The sequence below is a fragment of the Atractosteus spatula genome, chromosome 2 (assembly GCF_055471065.1).
Source record: "Atractosteus spatula isolate fAtrSpa1 chromosome 2, fAtrSpa1.hap1, whole genome shotgun sequence".
Lineage (NCBI taxonomy): Eukaryota > Metazoa > Chordata > Actinopteri > Semionotiformes > Lepisosteidae > Atractosteus > Atractosteus spatula.
Window position 1 is genome coordinate 49,463,173 of NC_142707.1, and position 14,898 is coordinate 49,478,070.

General features: G+C 41.9%; 1 protein-coding gene across 1 annotated transcript in view; it reads left to right on the forward strand.

The window, feature by feature from the left end:
* LOC148839811 (dynein axonemal heavy chain 8-like) overlaps positions 1-14,898 on the forward strand; it is a 78,974-nt gene that overhangs the window by 49,185 nt on the left and 14,891 nt on the right. The window contains exons 48-65 of the mRNA XM_088934800.1: positions 331-471; positions 1,053-1,284; positions 1,614-1,756; positions 1,973-2,107; positions 3,295-3,417; positions 4,004-4,217; positions 4,584-4,693; positions 5,630-5,793; positions 6,254-6,446; positions 8,523-8,645; positions 8,987-9,117; positions 9,210-9,363; positions 9,783-9,947; positions 10,055-10,281; positions 10,781-10,899; positions 11,956-12,059; positions 12,568-12,744; positions 13,685-13,852. Of these exons, the coding sequence (XP_088790926.1) occupies positions 331-471; positions 1,053-1,284; positions 1,614-1,756; positions 1,973-2,107; positions 3,295-3,417; positions 4,004-4,217; positions 4,584-4,693; positions 5,630-5,793; positions 6,254-6,446; positions 8,523-8,645; positions 8,987-9,117; positions 9,210-9,363; positions 9,783-9,947; positions 10,055-10,281; positions 10,781-10,899; positions 11,956-12,059; positions 12,568-12,744; positions 13,685-13,852 (2,823 nt within the window). The remainder of the gene's footprint in view (positions 1-330; positions 472-1,052; positions 1,285-1,613; positions 1,757-1,972; positions 2,108-3,294; positions 3,418-4,003; positions 4,218-4,583; positions 4,694-5,629; positions 5,794-6,253; positions 6,447-8,522; positions 8,646-8,986; positions 9,118-9,209; positions 9,364-9,782; positions 9,948-10,054; positions 10,282-10,780; positions 10,900-11,955; positions 12,060-12,567; positions 12,745-13,684; positions 13,853-14,898) is intronic.

A 14,898-nucleotide genomic window follows, 5' to 3' on the forward strand; every position in this document is an offset into this window, starting at 1 on the left:
ACAATATTGTTTTCTCTACATTGAAATATCAAGAAACACTGTCTTATAATATTTTGTCACACACATATTCTTTATATGAATGTTTGAGTTCAGAACTGAAGGGGATACTATTGCAAATAATTTAGACTTCTCTTCTCTCCTGATTCTTTCAGACAGTAGACTGATTGCTCATGTAAAAAGCTATAAGAGATTTTAAGTTCCAGGATTAAAGAAACTCCTAAAGCCAATGAAAGTTGTGAGATTGTAGACCAGTGTCACAGAAATATTAAAGACAGTGCTACACTTGCACCCTGCTTTGAAAGTCTTCTGACTGGTTCCTCTGAATTTCAGGCCTGGCTTAACAAGCGCAATCCTCAGGAAGCTGATATACTACAGAACTTGTATGACAAAGTGTTTGAGGATGCATACACATACATGAAGATAAATCTGAAACCTAAGATGCAGCTCTTGGAGTGTAACTACATCATGCAGGTAAGTGTAGCGTGTGTGCCAGGTTTGTGTTTCACCTGACAATATGGCCTCAACATTATGGCCTTGTAGCCTGGCCAGATCTGAGAAGCTGAGCGAGGTTGTTCTTGGTCAGTATTGGGATGGGAAACCTGTACTTTTTGTGATGTTGGTGGGGCACTTCCCCCTGGAGCAGAAGTCCTTTGCAGTGCTCCTGTATGGAGACTGGAGATACTGTGTGGTAGCAGGAAGTGCTAAACATGTGACAAGATAATAAACTGAAATTCTGACTGCTTTGTCATTAGTCCAGGAAGCTGTAGGATTATGGGTGTTAACCCGAGGGACCAGGCTGAATTCACTCTCGAAGGTAGCTTGTTCCACATTCCCCCAATCACTTGGGTAGAGAAGTGTATTCTGTTCTAAGTGTTGAAATCACTTCCCCATAGTTTGGACTTGGGTCCCCTAATTATGTTTTACAAAGGTGATATCAAACCTAGGAGAGAATGGATTAAAGAAATGCATCACAAAGCTATCAGCTGTATAATTAAAATGATTAATAACCCTAGCACTGGTCATCCTTACCTCATTTGTACTCCTTTTTTCAGTCCATTAACTTGCTGGAGGGGCTCCTTCCCATGAAGGAGGCAGGGGGAAACATGAGTGCTGTGCAGGTGGAGCGGCTCTTTGTGTTCTGTCTGATGTGGAGTGTGGGCTCCCTGTTGGAGCTGGACAGCAGGGACAGGCTGGAGCAGTTCCTGAGAAACCACAACAGCAAGCTAAACCTGCCGCCCGTGAAGTCAGGGGAGACCATGTTTGAGTACCTCGTCAGCCAGAACGGTAACCTCTCGTCCCCCGGCTCCACCCCGCCGGGACCACAAGTCCTCTCCAACTGCACCATGCACCAGTGCCTGTACAGTTTTATTAGATTCTGATAGAGGTAGAGAGTCTTCTACAAGGCTTTGGTGGCTCTGAAACTTTCACATGTTCATGGAGTGTACAAATGATTTATAGGATTTGGCATAAAATCAGAGGAAAGTCAATAAGGAAAAACAGATCTAAAACAGTCTATGGCATGATGCCTTCATCCCTACAGTTAAGGACCTCAGAGACCATTTCCCAGTGATTGTGAGAATGAGAGAGTGACAGATGCGTGTTTTCCATGCCAGGAGCCTGGGAACACTGGAACAGCCGTGTGCTGGAGTATGATTACCCAACAGACCATGTGCCGGAGTATGCCTCCATCCTTGTGCCCAATGTGGATAACACTAGGACCAGTTTCCTGATGGAAATGATAGCCAAACAGCACAAGGTAAGTGTCTGGCACTGGTCCACAGTGGTGGTGCTGAATCAGGCTGATTCAGCCTGGCACTAAATCATCATTCTCAAAACCCACAGGTCATGGTATGAGTCAGATGGCAAGATGTCTTGAACATCAAAATGACAATGGCAAAGGAACTTCACAAGAATTTTTTTCAGTTAATCTAATGAATAGTGCAGACTATATCTAAGTCTGTGTGATCTACAGGCTGTCCTGCTGATTGGAGAGCAAGGAACTGCGAAGACTGTGATGATTAAAGGATACATGAAGAAATATGACCCCGAAACGGACCTGTCCAAATCTTTAAACTTCTCGTCTGCCACTGAACCCATGATGTTCCAGGTAATCGCTCTTTGATCACCTGGGCTGCAGCTTTTCCGATGTTGGCTTGCATTTTTGTGGCAGAGAGGAAGATGCAGCCTGCTGATGTAAAAAGTAAGTAAGGACAACTGAGAGCTATATCGAAGAGCAGATGTCCTGCTGAAGTGGCAGAGCCTGTCGACGAAGTGTAACATGTGGTAGTAATCCCAAGTGGAGTCAGGTGTACTGGTGTTAATGGTAATAAAGGCCATCTAACACATGGTGTAGCCTTCACCAGAAGGGCTTTGTTACAGGTATAATTCATCGGTTAATTTGATCAAATTTTGTATGGTAAAAGTGAGGTTTTTTTAATGTAGTCCCAAACATGCAGACATTTGAATACAAGAACAACTTAGTAAATTAGTACATAGTGTAAATGAGTATGGAAGGAACTGTAACATGATTTGGCAGTGTGACATGCTGCATTAAACGCAGAGCGTTTGGATCCAGCAGAGGTTAGAATTGTGGACCAGATGTGCTTTTCTGTTCAGTAATTAATGCAAATTAAATTTTGATTCTGGTGTTCTTCCAAAACCATGATTTTCCTTTGTCTCTAGATCAGTATCACTTTAAAACGCACCTGTCTCTGTTTTCTGTGGTTGCAAAAGAGCAATATATAATTTAGCAAATATGAATTTCCACTTCAACAGGCATCTATGCTAAAATAATAGCTGCTAGGTCTGGAAACAGATTATTAGTTTATTTAATCCCTTTCTATATTGTAAACATACTTTTGATCACCTTAATACTCTACAAGTCCACAGTTTTGTTTCACACCTCTCCCTTACAAAACCTAAGGAAATCCTGCCCTCAGAAAGTTTCATGCAGGTGTATCTTTGTAAGGAAATATAATTAACTATCACTCTTTATGTTTGAGCAAAGAAGCAACTAATGACTGTTTCAAAGTCAGTGCAAGGTGTCATAGAGTAATTCAAACACTTACTGTACATGTAACATTTTAAAGAGTCAATTCACAATGTGATGTATAACAGGGCATTTCTCACATCATGACATAAGCAACCAGTCTTCCTTAGCTTGATTTGTAAACCCAGCTTCTCATTATTCATCAGAGAAGTTTAGATCCTTCTTGGGCAGGAATAATTACATTGCTGGTGTTTGACAGACAAAGTGTTTGGATATGCAGTTCTCACTGTGTGCTGTGCTTGTAGAGGACGATTGAGAGCTATATCGAAAAGCGGATGGGCAGCACCTACGGGCCGCCGGGGGGGCGCAGAATGACGGTGTTTATTGACGACATCAACATGCCAGTGATCAACGAGTGGGGTGATCAGGTACGGTGCAGTACAGGCACAGTGGATCCCAGCTGCTGAAACGCTGACGGAGTCTGAAGAACATTGCTTTATACAACCGTGACACGGTACACACTACACTGCTGCAGAGCTGTCAAAGTGTCTGAGCATGTGAAAAGCTTATCCTCCAGGCTGTGCTTAAATGAAAAGGCTGTATTTCTCTCTTCCAGACGTGTCAAACCTGACTTGTCTTTTCTTAGAAACACACCTTTAAACATTAAAATTATTTTCAGGAAATTGGTGGAAAATTTGCATTTGGAGCTAAAAGCTTTCAAAAACATCTACATAGTTTCTGACATTTTGCGGTTGACTCAGTGAGTATCCACTTCTCAATACAGCTATTTACAAGCGTAACTCCGACTATAACCGCAGGTGCTAGTAGGAAGTGTCCTCCAGTTTCAACAATCAGAAAACAAGTGACTGCAGTTCACAGAGTTCCAGTTCAGTTGCTTTCTACAAACACAAACATGTCCCTTTGTCTTGAGTCCTCTTTGAACTGATACTACAGTATATAGATATGAGCCTAGTTGGTAAAAGTCCTGGCTATGAATCCTGTTCCCGTGTGCAGATCACCAATGAGATAGTGCGTCAGATGATGGAGATGTCTGGAATGTACAGCCTGGATAAGCCTGGGGACTTCACCACCATCGTGGACGTGCAGCTGATGGCGGCCATGATTCACCCTGGTGGAGGGAGAAATGACATCCCCCAGAGACTGAAGAGACAGTTTACTGTCTTCAACTGCACCCTGCCCGCCAACACGTCCATCGACAAGATCTTTGGTACCTGCTTTCTGTTCTCCCGTCTGAGGGGCTTTAGGACAGCATGATGTCAGGGCACTTCTGGACACCTCAGTTATTTCTCAGCTGTTCCTCACACAAACCCTTTTCAATAGTGAGTTCTGGAAAAAGTGAATCGTTTCTGAGCACAGATTATTCGTATTTGCTACATTCGTTTTGAAGTTTGGATGGGTGACGAGAGATGAACCCCTCGAGCATATATAGCGTGGGAATACTTTGCCTTTGGGCTTAGCATGGGTTTATTCACTGCTTTGTTATTTGACACGACGTCAAGGAAAGCACTGTAGTCAGCTGAGTCGAATGATTGTGAATGAATTGTGATGGGTAAATTTGTTATTCCTTCCTTAGGGATAATGGGCTGTGGGTATTTCCATGCTTGTCGAGACTTCAGGCCTGAGATCTGTGATATGATCAAGATTCTGGTCCCAGCTAGCAGGATGCTCTGGCAGTGGACCAAGGTAACCTCTTGTATATCTTTAATATATCCCACTGCCCCCTTGAAAAAGGTGCAGGCTTTTTGCAAAGGCCCACGCTGAAATAATTAAATTCTCTTACCTATCGTGATATTTTTAGGAAATGTTTCCCAAAGAACTGAAGGAGGAGATGCATAATCTTTAAGTAATGTGGATGATTTCCTTGAAATTATTTTTTTCATTATTCCAGTGTTTCTCACATTCATAAAAACAAATTGCTCTGAATTTGTATTGTTTATTGAACATCCTATTTAAACCTGACAGGTAAATATTGCAGTTAAGTTTGTTATAGATGCACAAAGAAATGTTTTGGCTGTTACAATAAACTGTTTTCGTGTATCAGATAAAGTTATTCTCCTTTTATAATCAATCCCACTTTTATAATCACTGTTTTGAAACATTTTATCTGTTCATGATAGTTTGTTGAAATGTGACCTCTTTTTTACCAAAGCACTGGGTGTGGTGTATACAGGGCTTTCTATAATCATGAAGTTTAAGCACAAACTGTGAAGCATGTACAGTATCTTGTTTACTATCACAAGACCTCTTTGAGCTAGAATTCTAAAATGAAAATGAAAGCAAGACTATTTCAATAATCTTGAGAATGCTGTGCTTTCAGTAGCCTGCTTTTTCAAATAAGACGTGGAAATTTATTATATGAAAACTTCCTGTTCGGATGAATTCCTCCCTTAAACAATGTGCACACTCTGACATAGTGATGCATGAACTGTACCTGGAGGCATGGATACTGATATAGTGTATTAACCTGTGACCCTTTGAGTGAAAGAGAGCAATGGACTTCAATGAAAGCACAGCTCTAGCGTCTAAATCAGATCAGAATAATATGGTCAGTTTCGTATCTTCCCACATCTGCTAAGGGCCTTATGTGTGTTTACAAACTTACACTGCTGTGTTGCTTAGACAAAGATGCTGCCCACCCCGTCCAAGTTTCACTACATTTTCAATCTGCGGGACCTGTCCAGGATCTGGCAGGGGATGCTGAACATCAAGGCAGAGGAATGTGAGGATTTGCAGACTCTGCTGGCCTTGTTTCAGAACGAATGTACAAGAGTTATTGCTGACAGGTCTGTTATTTCCTGATGGATTTTATACATTTGTGTCAAGTTTCTGTTTGAGCTGAGAATGGGGATGGATGCCCACAGCCTTGTTCAAGCATATACACCATGTTACACCTCCTCACCAGATGTTGTGTGGCTGCTCAGTCCGTGTTTCTTATCAGTGCAGGGGTTAGAAAAAGTCTACTATTCCCTTATTTCTAATTATCCTATGAAAAAGAACACAGCAAGGAAAAACTGAATTGCAAGCCAGGCTAGGGAAATGAACATTGATTGTACTGAGGGCTTTTTCCTGGTGGAGACTTGGGAAGGACAGACAATGTTTCGAACAAGAATGACACCATTGAACTTTATTAGTTAGTTACTTATTAATTTTATTTAAAGGGAACCTATAACGCTATGAAAGGTTATTTGAGAGTAATTAATGCTGATTAATGCTTGATGAAGGCCCTGTGTGTCTGTGGCCCAGGTTCGTGAGCGCGGAGGATAAGGTGTGGTTTGAGAAGTCTATAACACGGGTGGTCCAAGAGCATGTGGACCCCAGTCTTGCACCGCAGCTCCATCCTGACCCCTACTTTGTGGACTTCCTGAGGGAGGCTCCAGAGCCAACCGGAGATGAGCCCGAGGACTCGAGTCTGGAAGCTCCCAAAGTCTACGAACTGGTATAGCACAGTGGACACTCAGGCCTCTAACCTTAATTCGCCTGTAAAGCTTTTTAAAGAAGGAACGGACAGGTCTTAAATTCAGAACGCCAGAATGAAAACAATGATTCAGCTTTTGGAGGTGCAGAACTTTCTACTAAAAGAACAGTGAAGCAAATTATTTATAGTTACTTTTATTTATTTATTATATAATATTTTTATTATATATTATATTGTGATTTATATTTATATTTATTAATCATGTTGTGTAAGTTATAATCCTTTAGGCTATTCTGGAGTTATAGTATATTTTTTTTTGCTTTGCCTTTTTAAAAATGCATCAGAAATGAACAGTATAGGACAGTTCCCTGAGACCCGGAATCATTCTTGTTGCTCTCTAAGTAGTACTATTCTGTGGTGACCAAAACTGAACACAGTCGTTTAGATGAGGCCTAACTAATGTATTGCAGAGCTCAAGTATTATTTCTGGATTTTAACTCCACACTCTGTGCTCTATACCCAAGCTCTCAGCTCTTTCATTACCTCCTCACATCATTTTGATGAGGACAAGGAATCTAGTTTGACACCAAGTTCCCTGTAAATAAATACCCGGATGACTTTAAATACATTGCACAGAAAGCATGTTTATTTACACGATTTACGTTTCTGCTGCTTATCTTTACTGGCAAGAAATAGATGGATTTTAAAATACTTATAGAATTGCTTTCTTATCATTTTGCTTTTAAAAGTATAGGGCATCTTTGCAACTATATTAGTATATAGTGTACTTATAGGACACAGCAAAATACAAAACAACTCTTTTCCTCTTCTTTCTTAACCCTGGTCCTGGAGCACACCTGTGTCTTCTGGATACTTTCCAATGATTCCTTATAACCGCTGAGGTTATATGTGCATGGCCTCTCCCTTCTTTCTTCAGAGAAGATCTTTACAGTTGATCGATCAATGATCCATCCACCCATTTTCTAACCACTTTATCTGCAGTCACAGTCATGGCGGAGCCAGAGCCTGGGGGTGCAAGGCGGATACATCCTGGATGGGATGTCAGTTCACACACAGACACAGACATGCACACACTCACACCGGGGTCAGTCTTCCCAGAAGCCAATTAACCTACCAGTATGTCTTTGGACAGTGGAATGAAACAGGAAGTTCATAACAAAAACACACGCAAACATGGGGAGAACATAGAAACTCCAGCTGATAGGAACCCAGTTGACATGGTGTTTTGTTTTGTTTAGTAAACCAAACAAAAATAAAATAACAAACAGATACACCAAAGTCTTTGTCAGGCTCGTAGCTGACTTTGTCTTCTCCCATCAAGGGGGTAGCTAGCTTATTGGTGTGTTTAAATAACCTCTCTTTAGGTTTTGAAACGCTGTTATTAAAGTTGAAACAGAAAAGGGTTTTTCCACACTTGCAGTCCATTGGCCTCAAGAGTGTTCATTCCATAATTTAGTTTCCTCATCTGGACCTTGGTCCACTAGGTACACAACTGGTACCTTCATCCACCCTGCACTTTTTTCCCAAGAGAGTAACCACACCACACTACTGGATCGGTAGTCAATTTATGTAGACTGGAACAGGGAATAGTTGCCAGAAAACACCTTTTTATTTTTTGGCATTTTTTCTTGGGCATCTTGTTACAGAAAACTGCCTCTTTTAAGAGGATAATGCTTCAGGGAAAGTACCATCCTTCTAAGATTATGTCTCTAATGGCATCACACACTGTATCAGACAATCCCACAAAACACAACTCTTTTCAGCACCTGTCCCATTAGTTACGTTCTACACAGTTTTATGAGGGCTCTGGGTAAATATAAATTAATAATTTAACTTCTTAATAATTGAGAAAGAGTTTTTCTATCTAGAGATCAATTTGTCTTAATGAGAGCTGAGTGGGGGCAGTAATGAAGAGACATGGGAATTCCAGGAACCCTGTGAGAACTCCATAACTGATGAACCATGTTAAGTTTCTTAAAACAGGCCAGTTACACACAGTCTGTGTCTCTTTCATGGTCACATTTGATTGCCCTGAATTCGTTCTGAGTGTGGTTCTGTGTGGTTCCTGTCATTTAGGTACCCAGCTTTGAGTTCCTGTGTGAAAGACTCCAGCTGTATCAGAGGCAGTACAATGACACTGTCAGGGGCTCCCGTCTGGACCTGGTCTTCTTCACCGACGCCATGACTCACCTCATCAAGGTCACCTCACCTCAATGTCGACTATTCCAGGGAAATGGAATTGCACTTTCACACAAATCTCCATTTTCCTGCTTAAAATCCTAAAGTGTAGACAAATATTTTTTAATTTAGTGTAAGGGACACTAAATTTGATTCTACTCACTATGAGTGCCCTTAGTTTATATACACTTATACTGGAAAAAATGTGCCTTTTTCTCACTCACTGTTTAAGTTTTTTGCATTTAAGCTTGCAATGGTAGATTCTGCATAGCTAGATTAGGGAAGGCTTGTATCACTGATCAACAAATACATAACATGCACAGCAGAGTCTCACTGCTGTGTCTGTCCCTGGTCCTCTACAGATCTCTCGTATCATCAGGACATCCTGTGGGAATGCTCTGCTTGTGGGAGTGGGGGGATCAGGGAAACAGAGCCTCACCCGGCTGGCAACCTTCATAGCAGGATACAGAATATTCCAGATCACATTAAGCAGGTGAGCAATCATTTCTCTTGACTCCACGTCAGCTGACATCACTGCCTAGACTGTGGTGTGTATCGAATAGTTATCTTCTGTGGCTTCCCTAGAACATACGGTGTCAATAACCTTATGGATGACCTGAAGCTGCTGTACAGAACTGCGGGAGCAGATGGCAAAGGCATCACCTTCATTTTCACGGACAATGAGATAAAGGACGAAGCCTTTCTCGAGTACCTCAACAATGTCCTGTCATCTGGCGAGGTGAGGCACAGACACAGCAGATTAAGGACATGAAATCAAGTGTGAAGTTATGGTTTCAAACTGAATGTGAAAGTAATGCAGATTAGGTGATACAGGGAATCAAACCTAGAAACACAGAAGTTAGAAGTTCCTTTGAAAGTCATTTTATTAGTTAGAGATAAGTAGAGTACCAAACTCTCACATTAACTCTATTAAAGCATGAACTAGCTTAAAGATCATTTTTCACATTGCTCTCTTCACATGCCCTCTTCTGTGTAACGTTGTGTTATATCTTATGTGTCAGGCTATGGACTAACTTGTGTTGGGACAACAAAACAGACTGAAATCCGTAGTTTAAATTAAAACCTTTTCATAGTTTGACAAATCACTGTGATGAATTTTGGGCATTTTTTGATGAAGCTAAAGCCTCAACTCTGCAGGTGTCCAACCTGTTTGCCCGTGATGAGCTGGACGAGATCACTCAAGGGCTGATCTCAGTGATGAAGAAGGAGTTGCCCCGCCATCCTCCCACATTTGACAACCTCTACGAGTATTTTATCTCTCGAGCCCGAAGGAACCTGCACGTGGTTTTGTGCTTCTCTCCGGTGAGACAGAGTCCAGAGTGCCTGAAATCCATTAATATTCCAGCTCTTCAGGGATTCTACTATTTTGAAATCCAAATAACACTATTCTTGCTGCTTCCCTGCTCTAGGTTGGTGAGAAGTTTCGCACACGGTCTCTGAAGTTCCCTGGGCTGATTTCAGGCTGCACCATGGACTGGTTCACTCCCTGGCCCAAGGAGGCTCTTGTGGCCGTGTCCCAGTACTTCCTGTCGGAGTTCCACATGGTCTGCTCCTCTGAGGTGAAGGCCCAGGTGGTGCAGACGATGGGGGTCTACCATGACAAGGTGTCCTCCACCTGTGAGAGCTACTTCCAGAGGTACACACACCTCAGCTCCCCCTCAAAACATAGGCATTGCCTCGGTCACAGAGGCGTGAGTCTGAATCACTGGCCCAATATCGCCTGCCCGTTTCCTTTCCAGCTTCAGGGTGTGCAGCAGTCAAGAACCTGCCAACACTTGCTAGTTTCTGCTGTCCCTCAGCATCCCTCAATATACAGTATGAATTGTAAGAAAACCAAGCAGAGAGTGTATTATCAGATTGGTCTAACCAGCCGGACCATTTCTGTTTCAACCAGCTAACATATTTATCTTACTTATCTTTAAGCAGGAATGAGATAGCAATGGCTGAACTTGTGAAACTATGTTTTAACTTGATTATATTAGTTAACCCACAACCCTCAAAAGTAGATGGCTGATGGATGAGAAGATGGATGGTTGATGGTCTGTTAAACTTCTTAAATTAGTAAACAATGTAGTCTTTTATAAATGCTGTAGTGGATTCAATCCTAGATAGAAATCAAGTACTTGTTATTTTAGGTTTCGGCGTCGAACACATGTCACTCCAAAGTCCTACCTGTCTTTCATCAATGGCTACAAAGCTGTGTACTCTGAAAAGCATGCTTACATCAACGAGCTGGCAGAGCGGATGAACACAGGTGAGACCCGGGAGCTGCTCCTTCGCCTGTCGTGCTTCTCCAGGACCAAGAAATAATATTATGAATTATTTCACATATACTTTTAATGATTGTACCCGGTTACTGACTGGAGCAGTCTAAGTGAAGTACTTTGGTCAAGGCTGCCCCAGAAGTGAACGCATCCTCAATTTACTAGTTGAACAATTTAACAGTTAACAACTGACAGGAAGCTATTCGGCCCATCTAGCCTCTTTGGTAGCGTTATGCAGCAGAGGTATCTGGAGTGATGAAATCAGCTCAGACTGCTGAAGGGAGTGGTTAACAAAATAAATGTCAGTTCACATTCTACACATGATAGAGAGATCAGCAGCACCTGCAGTGAGCGAATGTCTCTCACTGTGAAAGAGCACCAAAACAGACAGAGAGTGTCTGCTCCCAGGGAATTAGAACAGTAAAGTCTCAGGTGAGACATCAGAGCATTTATTTGCAAGGAGCCGCAAAATCTGGGTCATACAAATTGGGCAACCAGAATACAGTACATCAATAGTTGCTGTGTCCAATCTGTTGACCCACTTTCAGTCCCAACCTCGGGTCAGACAGGATCTGCCAGTTATTTGCAATAATTAATGCAACAATCAAATCTCGAGATAGATTATACCAATTTATTCTAAAGAATAAAGGTTCTGTAAAGTCTTTTATACTCGGACAGGGAAATTAAACCTCCCCAATGCCTGCTGTGTCTGAGTGTCTACAGACTAAAGGTTAAGTCTGTATATTGGGCCAAATTTGATCCACTGGGAGTTTAATTAGAGAAGATTAAGACCAGATTAGGGAAAGTGAAACAGTGAAAGGTAGTGGAGCATATTATGTTGTTTTTGAATAAATAACAGTGGGTTGTTCTGACATACACCCTATATTCATGTGTAGAAAACTATAGTAATGTAGGTCCTCCAATCTTATCAGGCTGAGATTTCATTTTTCACTCCTGCAGGAGAGTGGTGTCTTGTATGACTGTACTCATTAATGATAGGATGTCTGAGACACTGAATGAGCTGTATGGGTGTTTTCCTTCGGCAGGTCTGTCTAAGCTGATGGAAGCCAGTGAGTCTGTAGCCAACCTGTCCAAAGAGCTCGCTGTGAAGGAGAAGGAGCTGGCTGTGGCATCTGTGAAGGCAGATAAGGTACACAGTGACTTTCCTTATCAAACCCTTTGCTTAGTATTTACCTACAGTAGAACAAGTAATAGGTTTATTCCATGCTGACAAAAAGAAGAAAGAAAACACAACATTTTGGCCGTGGAGCCTTCTTCAGGTGTGAGCTACCCACCTGAACTACTTTACCTACAGTATGTGTACATATTGACAGAGTGAAGTGCCCTGCATTCTGACGATGGGTGCATATTCAGTTCCAATAATAGACATGGTATCCATACTGTATTTTTGACAGTGGGGTGAAAATTCTTACTGTGTTTTATTCAGTTTATAAAATAAGATTCTCAGTTGTCTTCCCTTCCTAAATAAAGGCTGGATTGTTTGATTAAAGTCAAAGTGGATTCTAGGGGTCATTGCTGCTGTTCCCTTATGTGCTGGCCAAGTACTGCTGTACTTGCAGTTACAGAAGACTTGTCTTCTGAGTGGGCCTGGGGCTGGCGTTCCTCTCCCTCTCAGCTCTCGGCCTCTGCTCTTCCAGGTGCTGGCCGAAGTGACCGTGAGCGCAGAGGCTGCCGCCAAGGTGAAGAATGAGGTGCAGGTGGTGAAAGACAAGGCGCAGAAAATCGTGGAGGGGATTGGAAAGGAAAAGGCAGTTGCAGAAGTGAAACTGGAAGCTGCCAAGCCTGCCTTAGAGGATGCAGAAGCGGCCTTGAATGTAAGTATGGAGACGCAGATTCTTCCGTGAGTGTGGTGGATATTTCAGCTCTGTTTCTGAAATCTTGATACATGTCTGTTATAATACAGAGTGATAAAACAATCATGAAGGGTGATCTCTCAGCAGGTTAGTCAGCCCGTTGAGTTGTGAGTAAGAAACACTCTGAAGAGGGGCTGCAGAGTAATGCTCTTTGCTAATACGATGTGCCAAATTGGTTTCTGGTCATAAGGAATCAATTAATTTTAAAAGTATTTTAATGAGGGGTAGCATTATCATACGTTAGATTTTTCATTTTAATTTAACATGCATTTCCTTGAGTGCTTAAGGACTGCAATTTGTCAAACTGATTTCTTGTAAAGAATCTTATGAAAAAAAATAATGTTGTCATAAGATTCCTTATAATTAACAGTGAACCACAAACAAGAAGACATACAGTCAATGGATACTGGGTGGAAGTGCATTTAACACTGAGAACAGGAGGGGCTTCTTTACACAAAGTGTTGTGAGAGTACATATCAAGCTGCACAGTGATACTGTTAATACCCACCTGGTTTCTTTCAAGAAACAGCAGGGTGAGATCCGAGAATCAATTAGCCACTATCTACCGGAATGAGATATGTGGACCAAGTAGCCTCCTCTCACTTGTAATCCTTCCTACGTTTTGTCATTGTGTTCCTGAGGTCAGTGTCATGTGTTTTGCTATGTATTTCTTTGACCTCTCAAAAGTGTCCCTGTATTACAGTCCAGTATGGTCAGGCAGTCTTGTACACTTACATCTGTGCAACAGTTAAATTTGAAAAAAGACTTTCCTCTTGGCTGTTACAGACTTCTTTTTCTGCTTTTTTAAATGTATTTATATTTAGTTTATTACTATTAAATAACAGCACAGGAGCCGCACTTTGAACAAGAATATAATTGATGCATTTTCTTTTTCCGACAGACTATTAAACCAGCAGACATTGCTACTGTGCGGAAGCTGGCCAAGCCACCACATCTTATTATGCGAATCATGGACTGCTGCCTCCTTCTGTTCCAAAAAAGGCTGGAAGCTGTCACCCAGGACCCAGAGCGGCCCTGCATCAAGCCCTCCTGGGGCGAGGCCCTCAAGGTTAGTGTGTGCTGAGGCCAAAGGGTCACTGTGGCCCAGAACTCCACCAGAATGCCTCAACACCTCTTCACTGAAACCTTTCTGATTGTGGGGCTCCATGGGTTTCACAGAGTGAGCCAAATGCAATACTGGGGGCTGGACATTGATCAAACCAGTAGCACAACTCTGAAAACATTAAGCCTATAAAGAGCAAGGAAGCAAGTAACAAATAATCTGCATGAAATAGCTTTATGAATGAAAACAGCAGTTTGAGACCATTCAGTGAAATTATTATTAATACCCATGTAGTTGTTCTGGACCGGAGAAGTTTAAGATGGATTTTCTAATATGATCCGAATATATGCTGGCTGAGTCAATTCCATCCTGGGCTAACCTTCCAGGCTGTAGTCTCGCCTCGTTTCCCATGTTTCCAAGATTTCCAGGGCTCCGGGTTCCCACAACTCTTGTTGGGAATAAGCAGCTGATGTTATGTTCAGGAGGTGCATTCAATGGCCTGAAACCACTCTCATTTTAAATGCAAGTGTAGCAGAACATTTACTCCTAGATCTTCCCAGACTGTCTGACGAGATCATGGAGGAATTTGTCAATACCAAAGCTCTTTTTTCCCCACATTTCCTGTAGATTATCGGCAGACAGATCTTCGAAGACTGGTGTCTAAAATTTGCTTATGATATAGTATGTTATTTTCTCTAATTTTCTCCAAATGCTTTTCAATGTTGCTAAAAATGACTCTTTGTCCACGGCTTCTCATTTCCTGCCTGAATAGTTCATCCATGGAGTGCATAGACTGAGCCACCCTGTCTTGCAAAGGATGTTTAACATGGTTTTGACAGGCCTCATGATACGCCCATTTGAGCTTTTGCGTGTTGCTTTTTTCAGTATCTTTCCTTGCAAAGAGTTTTTTTCTCTTCTCAATTACATCTGCTAATAGAGTTAGACAAACTGAAAGCCCTTCCTGTGCTCTAGGATACATTAGGCCTCCCTGCTTGTGATAGATCTGTTGTTTGAGAGCTATGTCACTCAGCATCAGGAATATAGTTTGTCCA